We start from the raw sequence: 12,220 nt of genomic DNA, 5'->3' as shown, positions 1-12,220 counted from the left end.
AAAAAAGGATAAAAATAAACAAAAAATATTTTTATTTGTTCTTAATTTTCAAAATAAAAACTCGTATTTATTTTATATACATATTTTATTAATTTGTAGTCTTTAATTATTTAAAGCATTATTATTTATCACATTATTATTGTGAAAGAATTAAAAAAAAACTTAAGGGCACGGAGATTCGAACCCATAATGTCGAGACTATGAAGTTGACACAAAACCACTCCGCCAAATTTCATATGACAAATATCCCCCCCTCCTCCGGCGTCCCTCGCCACCGCGCGAACAACGATCGCAACAATAGTGGCTATTAAATGACTTAAACACAACTTCACTAAGCGACCTACCACCACCATTGAAGTTTCCAGACCTGTATGTAAGACCGTGGAATAGAGTCAACTATAATTCGCATTGTTAAAATAACTAAAAATTATAATAAAATTGTGATAATTGCAACCATTATTTTTTTTCTCAGTGAAATGTTAGAATACGATATTATATATTTATCTTTGCTGCCCTCATTGTAACGTTTTTCACGATTCGTATTGTTATTGCCTCGCCAACGTCGAGGGGAAATTTTCGTAAATTTCTGCCAAATGAAACTTAGCTGTAAAACAAAGTTACAGGACTCGTTACTGCGATCACGCGATCAAAAGCAAGGTGATTAAAAAATACGGAACTATGCAATATAAAAATGTCGTCGGTGGCGTGACGTCGTCTGTCTTTCACGCTTCGGTAGCTTCGCTTCGCGTCGACATCGTGCGACGATAGAAGCTCGATTAATTGCGCGTGTGTTAATGCGTGATATCAGCTTTCCTCCGCAACAGCACCGAGTCAGTGATATCTATAACCCGGCTCGGTGAATGTACTTAACAACAAAATATTTCCCGAGTTGTTTACGTCCCCGTTACGAGCGGGCACCTCCGCAAGGTAGATTGCAAGTGTCACGTACGTCTTACTCGCAAACGATTAGAATACAACGTGACACGTACTTTCCTATCGGCAATCAAAATAAAACTTGTTTGAAATTTTTTTAAATTATTATTTATTTTTAAAACATCACAATTTTTGAAATTTCCTCTGACTTTTATTTTGAAATATACAAATATAAATAAATTTATAAATTTATAAATTTGTAAAAATTGGTAGAAATAGGTATATAAGTTCATCTTCGGTAGTTCTAGTGTTAAATACTCGTATACAACTAGTCGTTTTTATTCCTTTTATTTTGTTCTTTTCTCTATCCTTTTTCATTCTCGCAAATTTTTCGAATTTGCAACGGCGTGGCTGCGCGATTCCTCAATGTTTTCTTGAATAACCGGCAAGATAAGAGGAAATATATCACTTTGAGTATAAACTGCTCTCGGAAACCACAAACGCGCTCTGCTTAAAACAGCGCACTATTGTGCGGTCGTACCGACGCTGGAAATACACGCTCTATAGAACTCGCGGAAGGCAATGCACTTGAGTGTCGGGTGGGCTTACGTGTTGGAATTTTCTAGGTCGCGTCGAACGTATAGATTAGCCACGTACGAAGAAAACCATATGGAAGACTTGCGATAACATTATTAAATTATATTCCGCTATGTCGCTGAATATCCGGATCATGCTGCAAACGACAACGTTGTGTCCGACGACTTCTCGCGTATCCTTATTTTGTTGCCGTTTTATCTGTCCGGTGATTTCGTCCTTGAAAATATTTTAACACTTCTGAAAATAAAAATAGAAACATATTAATTCTTATCGATGTTTCCACGAGCGAGCGATATGCCTATAATAGGGGAGACCGGGGCTAGTTATTGGTACACTTTTTTTAAGATTTTTTTACACGTAACTAATAAATAGAATATACAAGCCGCAAAAGAATTTTTCAATAGACGCATGCTTATACAACAAACATTATTTTTTTTAACTAAATAGTATAATTAATTTTGTTGCACCAATAACAATTATTAGGCGACGACATTTGTAACAACCAGCTCCACATACGGGGTAAATTGTTACAGTACTGGATTAAGTTGCGAAAGACCCAGTTTTCAAAAAAAAAAAAAAAAAAAGTACTATAATATATTTAATAAAGAGAAATAACAACATACTTATATGTAACACAATATGCATTACACTTACATTGTTGAGTGCAAAATTATAATATAAATGTAATTTAACTGATGTTCTGTATAATATTGACTGGTTTGGTTCTGATACGTAATAAGAAACGTTAACGATGAAATCTTACATAAAATTAAAATATCTGCCGCTGTTATGCCGAAATTATGTGTAACATCGACGGAGTTGGTTGAAATTATAAGTAGAACAGCAGTAACAACTTGCCCCGTCACAACCAGCCCCGACCTGCCATATTTAGATATTTTGATTATTGTTTAAACAAAAAGACATTAACATAACTGGAAGTTATTACGTTTAAAGTAAAGATTTTAAAGACAGTTAGAATTATATGATAACCAGATTTATAAATATAACATTTAATACATCACTGATGATATATTTTATTTTTAGCTATACAAAACTAAAACTATTTTCTGAAAATACGCTACTCAGCCTAAAATAACTAATTGAAATATTATCGCAATGTTTTTGCGGAAATACTATATTTTTTATGCAATATTATCTTTTGTCACTTTTGCAATAATTGCCGTGTACCTACCTGCCCCATGTACCAATTAGCCCTGGTCTCCCCACTCTCCCCTACGTAACATTGTCGTAACGTTGCGCCGCGTACGAACTTTGTATGCCTCGCGATTTGTTTATTTCTTCCTTTGCGGCTGATATAGATAATCCAAGTCCGCAGTTGCATAATTTTTTACGAAAAAGCCAGGTCGAAATGAGACACTTCTTGATACGTTATCGGAGTCGTGAAGGCCACGCATCTCGATACGCAGATATACATACTACGCAGTTGCGCGAACTTGCACGAACTTGCGCGAGGGAAGACAATTTCCTTTCTTTTTTTCTATGCAGAATTAATTAAAAAGAAAAATATAAAATATTAAATTTGTACCGTGCCATCGACCATCGAGGGACCGTGTCGCCTGGTGTCGCCGGCGAAGAAGCAACCGGGCCTGGTACGCCGTGTACGCCGGCAACGTCGCGCGAAGTGCGCATGTATGGCCCGCGCGAACGGGTTGCCGTATATAAACTCGGGTCGGCGAACGCCGCGCGACCAGTGTCGAATCGATCCTCCCGGTCGAGTCGTTACACGAGCGTACCATTTCGCGCAATCTGCGGCGTCGCGCCGCGACTTTCCTTTCTTACAAGCATCCCCGAGAAATCGAATCTCGTGAACTATGTCCGAGGCGCACGTCGACGAGTACGAGCACTTCAACTACGACTACGACAAGCACATCTTCACCGCACACGGCGGTAAGCAGAGGAGCAAACGCGAGGCCGTCGCGCATACGAATCACTTCGACCCGAGCGGCCATTCTAGAAAGATCCTCACCAAGCTGATGAACACCGAGCACAACAAACGGCAGACGAGCAAGAGCAAGGCGTAGAGGTGAGGCCTCGCGTCGAGTCGATTCTACTTGAATGCTCGTGCTCGAATTGTCGATTCCGGTGTAATCAATTCACGATCGCTTTTATTCCCGAGCAAGAATTACGCGATTCACTTCAGCTCGCAGCGAGATTCGAGCACATTCGTCCACTTCACGCCGAAGGCCGAAGTTGGTTAAATATCTTGAACGCAAGTATCGCGATATTCATATGTAGCAACCTTCAAGGCGGTACAGAAATTACAAATAATTAGTAATTTTCGTCTCCGATTTATGTCGATAAGTTAAAATTTGTTAACAGAAATTATTTTTAATCATTCTGTAGTATTTTATCAATTTTTAAATATTTCAGTGTGTATATATTCAAAAAGATAAAAGGACAGAACAATGGAAAAATCAGAACAACACAGTCGCGTTTAGCCTATTTTCTTTCTTACCGCGTTCGCTTGCTTTCATTCCCAAGTGAAAATGACGCGATTTGTTTTTATCTCGCAGCGAGACTTGCTCTTTCACGCTGAAGGCTGCTATGCGTGAAGTCAGTTGAATATCTTAAACACAAGTATGGCTGATATTTCATGCGTCATACGTCGCACTGATTGACTACAAGATAGAGAATTTCTAGAAACTCGATAATTTCTCTATCCTGCAGCCAATCAACATGCTTAATAAATTTGTCATACGACACATGAAATATCAGCCTATCTCGATCGTATTCATGTGTAGCAACCTTCAGGATGATATACACAAATACACAATATACACAAATTACAAATAATTATCATTTTCGTCTCCGCTATATTAAAATTCGTTAACTTGACAGAAATTATTCTCAATCGTTCGACAGTATTTTGTTTTTAAATATGTTCAATTATATATTCGAAAAAATAGATAACAATGGAAAAATCAAAGCGCTCGCGTTTGGTCACGCTCATTTGCGTCAGTTCATCTTCTTACCACGCTCGCTCAGCTTCCAAATCTGCTTCGTGAGTCGAATCAGACGACGCCCTGTCTTTCCGTTGCGAATTATCGTGAAAAGCAAACGCGCGCCAGCGTATTGCGTCTTACTTTCGCTATCGGCGTCAACTATCTTTACGCGCGGTGACTCAGACGACGCCAAACGCGCGTGTTTATTTATCTTTTTCTCGGTTGCGTAATGCGCAGTATTCCTATTTCGCGATATTCCATGGCGATACCTTGAGAAATATATCAGAATGATGCGCCTCATGTACCCTAACGATCATTCCCTACATTACTCCAATTTTCGTTTCAGGTTACAGCCGTTTCTAGCCTCACAGCCGGCGTTATCAAGTTGGATCTCATGTCTCACTGGACTCACCTCCCACCTAAGGCGACCGGAATAAAAAATATATATTCTTGTTTTTACTATCGAGAATGCATTTACAATTAGCCGTAGATTCTCACCCAACGATCGGTATAGGATTGGCACGATAGCTCGTGCTCCATCGTTGTCATTTATGTCGAAAGCATGGTGATCACGTTATTTATGATAATACAAAATAACGTATGTCGCACTTCGGCTACTGCTTACTTCGCGTGAACCTGGAGTTCGCATGACATCCTTTTTTTGTCCTTTTTCCTCTTTACTTAGGATAATATGGTGATACTATATTAATTTTTACGTGTGCTATTGCAAATTTATTGATAAGCTATGATCGATTGAACTTCTGTTTCTGTACGATCGTGAAAAATTTATGATCTAATAAACGAAATAGATGAATCGTTAATTGAAGCTTTTTTTTATTATGTAATGATTGGTTGTTGAATAAACCAGCGATCGAACGATAAATTTCCGCTATCGATTGCTCATCACAACGAGCGATACATGTATCGCGGCATATTACAAAAACATGCCTATAAAGAAGGCTAAACTGATCGATTCGAATTAACTTGACAATTATATACGATGTTGATGTTCAATCGAAACGGATCGCTCACGTATTGTGATCGATGATAATATTATTGGTTTAGAATTGCATGATATATTCCTCAAGTTCTCCACGTGAGAAAATAATACATTATCATCTTGTATTGACGTAAACGTCATGCTATCGAAAGAAATACTGTGAAATAAAGATTTTTAATTAACGAAATGCCCGTTTTACAACAAGTCATCGCTTGTCGTCAGATTTTAATACGGAGCTATTCCACAATTGAATATACGTTGGGCATAAATAATGTAACTTTAGTACTTTGTATTGCAATTTATTATTAATTTAAACTCTCAAATTATACACGAATTAGATTACTTTCACGAAGGTATCAACAACAATGTTCATGATGCAAATTTAATAAAGTCTAATACGAAAGTTGTAAATTTTTGTCGTTAGTCTTAAATCATAAAACATCAGTTGACTATCTTTTGTTGCGATAATCGACTTGCGACACTTTATACAAGCGACAACGCAGTACGTAGTATATATGCGCCCACACCTGACTCCGATATACGACACATTGTAGAACGGATCTTAATGCTTATTCCGTTTCCTTCCTTTCTTTATCTCTTATCCTCCTTGTGTATATCACCTTACAATTAGTTTGATCACCTGTTTTATATTATCTATATCTAGATAAATAAGATTATGTAACAATAAACTAACTAAGCTCAAATTAATGCAATATGTGTTTCAAAATTATAATGTGGCATATAAAATCGAATGCTACTTTTAAAAATAGTTAAAAATAATTAAACTAAAAATCTTTATGTCGACATTGTATCGCTTATTTGCTACAACAATATAACTCAAAAATTGTCTTTTTTGAGTTGTTTGTAAGAGAATGGTGATAATTAAATATACTAACGTTTTATGTTAGGTGTCATAAAACGTACGGAATAATAATGAAATGGGGTCAATTGAAAGAAAATTTCAGCAAAATATTTCTATCAGGGAATGCATGTTTTCTTAATGCTTCCAGGTAGGCGTGCCTCCTTTAGAAATACTCAATATATATATATATGATAACCCTGATGAAAAAAAACGCGGCGCAAAAACTGTGGATACGATATTATAATGGATCAATGTAAGATTTATCTTATCGTTACTTGATAACAAAACAAACAATTACGCATAGAAAATTCATATAAAATAATATATTATAATAATATTTTCGAATAAAATTGCGCTTCTTGTTTAAAATATATTTTACAAGATATTATTTTAATATGAGAAATTGAACTCATCTTCACTTTTAAAAGTTAAAACTAAACTTTCTATTCTCACATTCTCTCCTATTCATTCCGATAGATAAAAACTCAAGAAAAAAACGTTTATTCTCTTAGACAACGAATTATTATATGTTTCCTGTTACTAATCGGCTTTTCTCGAAATACAGCTACATTTAAACTAACAAAAATAAGTGAATAACATAAACATGAGATGATAATACGCACAAATGTTATTAAGCCCATATCAGACTACGGATTGATGGGATTAAAATTAGATTGAAATTTAATCAATCAGAACAGAGAAAACTGATCTCAAGTTTAGTAAACTTTTGCTCTGATTGGTCAAATTGGCATAATACCCGTATCAGACTACGGATTGGGATTGAGATTGGACTGAAATTTGACCAATCAAAGCAAATATTACCAATATAAAGTTATTTTATCGGAAAGAAACTTTCCATCAAACGTTTTTCGAATAGACATTGTTACTTATGAGAAACATTTCTAGAAATCGGTTATAAAACGTTTTGGAAAAACGCTTATAAAACATTTCTGAAACGTGTATGTGCTACCTATTTATAGACGCAAGCTATAAAACAAGCGAGTAATATAAACATGAGATTATAACATGCACAAATATCGTTATATGTTATCAGACTTGAGATAAACATATTTTGCGCTAAAGAGGTTTTATCTAATACATGTGTATTGACGTGTGTGCATCCGTAAAAGTGTTTATTGATATGATAAAAACTGATGTCAGTTGTCAACGAAAAAGTGTCAGTTTGCTGTAGTCTGAGGAAAGAGCAACTAAGAGTCATGCTGCTGAAGCTACTGGTCGTTCTGCTCTGTTTCGGCTTTGCCGTTCATGCAAATACAGATGAGACTGCTCCGAGGGTTAAAACACCTTTGGGAGGACTGAGGGGCTATTACAAGATATCGCAAAATGGTAGGAAGTATGAAGCGTACGAAGGGATTCCTTACGCATTGCCACCTATTGGGAAATTACGATTTAAGGTACATAGTGAAAATAAATTATCAACGTTAATATCTTTAAAGCTACATTTCTTGAAATGACACTTCTTACTATTTCTAAAAAATGTATTTTTAAAAATAAGGAAACAGTTATGAAATATAACGTGATAAACGGAAGTAGATTCTACAATAGATGCTATATAGTAGTACAAGCTTTAGATCAAAGATATTCCGTTAATTATAGTCCGTTACTTCAACACCATATTTTCACATAAAACCTTTCTAGCGTAAAAATATTCGCAAAAGATGTCTTAGTTAAAAGTTCTTTCTCATTTTTCGTGTGTAGCCACCACGACCGACACCGGCATGGATTGGCGAATTACCGGCTACGAAATTCAGTTCCATGTGTATTCAATACGATCAAATATCAGTAATACCTCCGGAGAAAGTTGTGGGTACTGAAGATTGTTTGTACTTAAACATTTACGTGCCAGCGCGCGAGAAGGGGAGAAATATAACCCCATTGCCGATATTATTCTGGATTCATGGCGGCGCGTTCCAATTTGGTAGCGGCATGTTATATGACGCTAAATATCTAATGGATCACGACGTTATATTTGTCACATTTAATTATCGGGTGGGACCAATGGGTATGTAATATTTGAACTATATAATTTATGTTAAATCAGGAGAAAGAGAGAGAGAAAGAGAGAGAGAGAGAGAGAGAGAGAGAGGGAGGGAGGGAGAGAGAGAGAGAGAGAGAGAGAGAGAGAGAGAGAGAGAGAGAGAGAGAGAGAGAGAGAGAGAGAGAGAGAGAGAGAGAGCATATTATTCCCAGACAGCTTGCAGCCGAGTCTGTCGAGAGCTGATCTTGCAAAGTATCTGCTACAAAACTTGTCGACAGAAAGACTACAGATTTGATGCGGATTCTGATATATCACACGATTAATAATTTAAATGTTGATTAAAATTTATCTGGTCAAGTGTTTTGAAACAGATAAGAAGATTTGACCTAGTCAATTTTAAATTAGCTGTACAAGTTTGTTTTGATTGCCTTATGCTTTCGATATTTTAAAACAATTTTTAAAAAACAGGTTTTCTCAGCACGGAAGATGAAGTAGTTCCTGGCAACATGGGTCTAAAGGATCAAAGTATGGCACTTCGCTGGGTATCGGAGAACATCGAATGGTTCGGTGGCGACCCGGAGAAAGTGACCTTGGTCGGTTTGAGTGCTGGTGGTGCAAGTGTGCATTATCACTACTTATCGCAACTGAGCGCGAATCTCTTTAAAGGTATTTTTCCAAGACGACACAAAAATCAATGAGAAGACTAAAAGGCGTTTCACCTATTACATTAAACAACTATACAACAATTTTATATGATATAGGTGGCATATCATTCAGCGGTACAGCGTTTGATTGTTGGACGCAAACGGAAAACGCCTTAGAGAAGGCCAAGAAATTGGGCGCTTTGATGGGATGCCCTACAACCAGCTCCAGAGATATGATACGTTGTTTGAGATATCGTCCAGCCCGCGCGATCGTCCAGGCTACAAGTGAATTTATGGTAAAATGTGACCCTAGGATGTGGAAAATTTTTGAGAAATCTGATTGATTTTATGATTTTAGCCGTTCTTATACAATCCCTTCACTCCTTTCGGTCCAGTAGTTGAGAAGATAGGTGATGAAGCACCCTTCATCGACAGAACGCCCGTTGAAATCATTAATAGCGGAGACGTTCAAGACATACCCTGGGTTACGGGAGTAACGAGCGAAGAAGGCCTCTATCCCGTAGCTGGTAAAATAATGCGCAGAATAATATTATAAGAAAATTGTCCTCCCCTTAATAAATATGCAGCTAGTTATGAATACTAATTTATCGCAGAGTTTATTGCTGTGGATCAAAATTTGAAAGAGCTGAACGACAATTGGGATATTCTTGGGCCGCACTTCCTTGATTTTAACTATACCATCCCCAAAGAGAAACATATCGAAATTGCTCGTCTCATCAAGACACATTACTTTGGTACAAAACCGATCGATCGACAGAGTACAAAAGAACTGATACAAATGTCAAGTGATCGCTTCTTCGTGGTCGATAGCGAGAAGGCCGCGCGAATGCAAGCTGGAGTAAATCAAAATCCAGTCTGGTATTATTACTTCAGTTACAGAGGAGCGCAAAGTTTAAGCGATTCTTTCAGCGGTACCACTGAGAATTATGGTAAGTCTATGTGGAATACTAATGTTTATGTATATTAAATTTACATGTAAGCGACGGGAAAAATTCACGGAGCCGACCGGGACTCGCACTCGGGAGCCTTCGCTCACACGCCTAGCACTTAGGCTCCTACCCTAAGCACGACTGCTCCACTACTACGCTAATTTCCCCGATCTCTCATCAATACTGGCGCCCTACGGCCCTAAATCTCCTACATACAATATGTCTCCTACTAAAATACAGACATACACATATATTGTCACGAACTGACAAAGAGAATTCCATCCGTTTTTGGAACAATACATTTAAGTACTTTACCCGGAATTGAACTAGGCCTTGTGATTATTCTGAGCAGAAAATATATCGTAATTTATAAACTTTATAACGAAAATCTGATTTATTGATTGAATTAAAATTAAGGTAATCAACTTCAAAATCTAAAGGAATGAGCTTATAACGCGGAACTTCTTGAATTAGATAACTTAATTTGAATTTCGGTTTCTAATTCTCTTAGTTTTATGAAAAACGGGAAGGGATCCTAGTTGGATTAGATCGCTTGTTTGATCTGGAATTTAATTTTTTTAAATTGAGTTTTTTGCCCCTTTTCCTAGATATGAAATTAGGATTTAGTATGAATTTTCTGTTGCTACACTTTTTGGCAGCGACAGTTTTAAATGGACTTTTCTATTGCCACTCACTTTGGCAGCGACTGGATAGGTATTCAGGAAAATGGTTAAGTGTTAATTTCTAGGCAAAATATATTTCAGAATTTTAAAAGTATATTACCTTTATTTCGAGAGATTTTCTTATTACAATTGTTAAATTGAATTAGATTTTGAATAAAACAAAAGTTTGAGAATTAAATATCGTTAATGAAACTAAACCGAGGTTGAGCGATAAAGAGCGATAAGGTTTGAAAAACCTTAAGCTTAAAAAGAGCACCGTGACATTTTTTCACGCCTATTTATACTCAAGTAGAGAGAACTCCACGCGTGTGCTTCTCTACTTACAATTAGTGGAGGTAGAAGGTCTTGTCTCTGTAATTCTATGCCTGTAAGGCCCGCGGCTTGGCAACAGCGTCGCCTAGTACCATCAGAAATCGGATAAATAATCAATATATTGCTCTACTGAGATAATTACATTCCTGGCTACTGAAAGATTCTAAATTTAAATTTTGTCCGTTCGTAACAATATTCCAAAGAGCTTTAATTAAAAATTTACACACTTATTCGTTTTACTAGGGGTCTCTCATGGCGACGACGTATTCTACGTATTAAATACTCCCTGGGTAAACCCAACAACAACGCAAAAGGACCGTGATATGCAGAAACAGTTAATTGACTTTTGGGTATTGTTTGCCACAGAAGGGTAAGCATGAAATACTGGCATACTACACATGAAATTGAACGTAAAATCACATAACACAAATACTAATTCTTCACATTTTTTCAGAATTCCAAAAGTAGCCAATGTGGAATGGCCAAAATTAGATTCTTCAAAGAAAGAACTTCATTATTTACATATAGCTAGTCCTAATCAAATTAACATGGACAGCAATGCTAATCTTGGAGAGAAAGAATTCTGGAATTCGATTAATTTCAACGAGAATATATTGAAGCACAAAACTCGAATTAATAAAGAAGAGCTTTAAATAGTATTAAAACAAAATATCAACGTTTTTTTCTAAACTAGAGAGATTTAACTTAGGATAAGACTTAAATTTAATATTTGCTCAGTTTTATACATTATATCAAATTGAAATTGTTTATTATCTTCGACAACAATTAACAACCAATGTAATGAAACGACTTTATAACGTTTCGACTTTTAGGATTGGGTCCTTATCAAGTAATCTGATAACAAACAATTCAAATAACAATGATTTGGTCAACGTGATAAAATAAATTGTCAAAGATATAAAAAGCGTTAAAAATCAATTCTTTGTCCCGACTTACACAACTGGTGTTTATGGAAATTTTAACAGAAAAATTCACAAGTTTACCACTGATAAACAAACTGATAAGCGAGGTTTAAAAGCGTATTTAAACCTCGGAATTAAAACAGAGACAATGAAATTAGTTCTTTACATATAATAAGTCGGTGATGACCATGGAAACATCCTATATCTGTAGAATGTGACCACCGCGAAGAGGCGCTATCATTAACGAGCACCGGAGAATTTCAGATAACCATCACGGAACGACGACACGCGCGCGCTCACATTTAGACCATCGGCTGCATTCCGACATCCGACTACGACATACGACTGATTGTAGAATCGGCCTAATGAAATTGATGAGAAAGAGAGAGAGAGAGAGGGGGGGCGGGGCAGTAA

The 12,220-nt window shown here is 36.5% G+C and overlaps 3 protein-coding genes across 4 annotated transcripts in view; 2 read left to right on the top strand and 1 right to left on the bottom strand.

The window, feature by feature from the left end:
* LOC143903105 (phytanoyl-CoA dioxygenase, peroxisomal-like) overlaps nucleotides 1–4,480 on the bottom strand; it is a 57,616-nt gene extending 53,136 nt beyond the window's left edge. The window contains exon 1 of the mRNA XM_077416508.1: nucleotides 4,464–4,480. The gene's annotated coding sequence lies outside the window, so the exon portion shown is untranslated. The remainder of the gene's footprint in view (nucleotides 1–4,463) is intronic.
* LOC143903108 (nuclear protein 1) lies at nucleotides 3,159–5,254 on the top strand. Its single transcript, XM_077416510.1, has 2 exons — nucleotides 3,159–3,514; nucleotides 4,780–5,254. The coding sequence occupies exon 1, from the start codon at nucleotides 3,303–3,305 to the stop codon at nucleotides 3,510–3,512; it is 210 nt and encodes a 69-aa protein (XP_077272636.1). The 5' UTR covers nucleotides 3,159–3,302; the 3' UTR covers nucleotides 3,513–3,514; nucleotides 4,780–5,254.
* Nucleotides 5,255–5,398: 144 nt separating this feature from the next.
* Nucleotides 5,399–11,808, top strand: LOC143903102 (venom carboxylesterase-6-like). Of its 2 annotated transcripts, none has more exons than XM_077416499.1 (9): nucleotides 5,399–6,548; nucleotides 7,472–7,710; nucleotides 8,015–8,318; nucleotides 8,763–8,960; nucleotides 9,056–9,234; nucleotides 9,297–9,465; nucleotides 9,553–9,888; nucleotides 11,127–11,253; nucleotides 11,338–11,808. In XM_077416499.1, the coding sequence occupies exons 1-9, from the start codon at nucleotides 6,539–6,541 to the stop codon at nucleotides 11,534–11,536; spliced, it is 1,761 nt and encodes a 586-aa protein (XP_077272625.1). In that variant the 5' UTR covers nucleotides 5,399–6,538; the 3' UTR covers nucleotides 11,537–11,808. The 2 variants fall into 2 exon arrangements, with proteins under 2 accessions (XP_077272625.1, XP_077272624.1); XM_077416498.1 differs by having other exon boundaries at nucleotides 7,457–7,710.
* Nucleotides 11,809–12,220: the final 412 nt, after the last annotated feature.

The sequence above is a fragment of the Temnothorax americanus genome, unplaced genomic scaffold (assembly GCF_048541705.1).
Source record: "Temnothorax americanus isolate GAGA-0224 unplaced genomic scaffold, ASM4854170v1 Scaffold43, whole genome shotgun sequence".
Lineage (NCBI taxonomy): Eukaryota > Metazoa > Arthropoda > Insecta > Hymenoptera > Formicidae > Temnothorax > Temnothorax americanus.
Note: the sequence above shows the minus strand (reverse complement) of the source record. Positions and strands in the feature narration are given on the sequence as shown.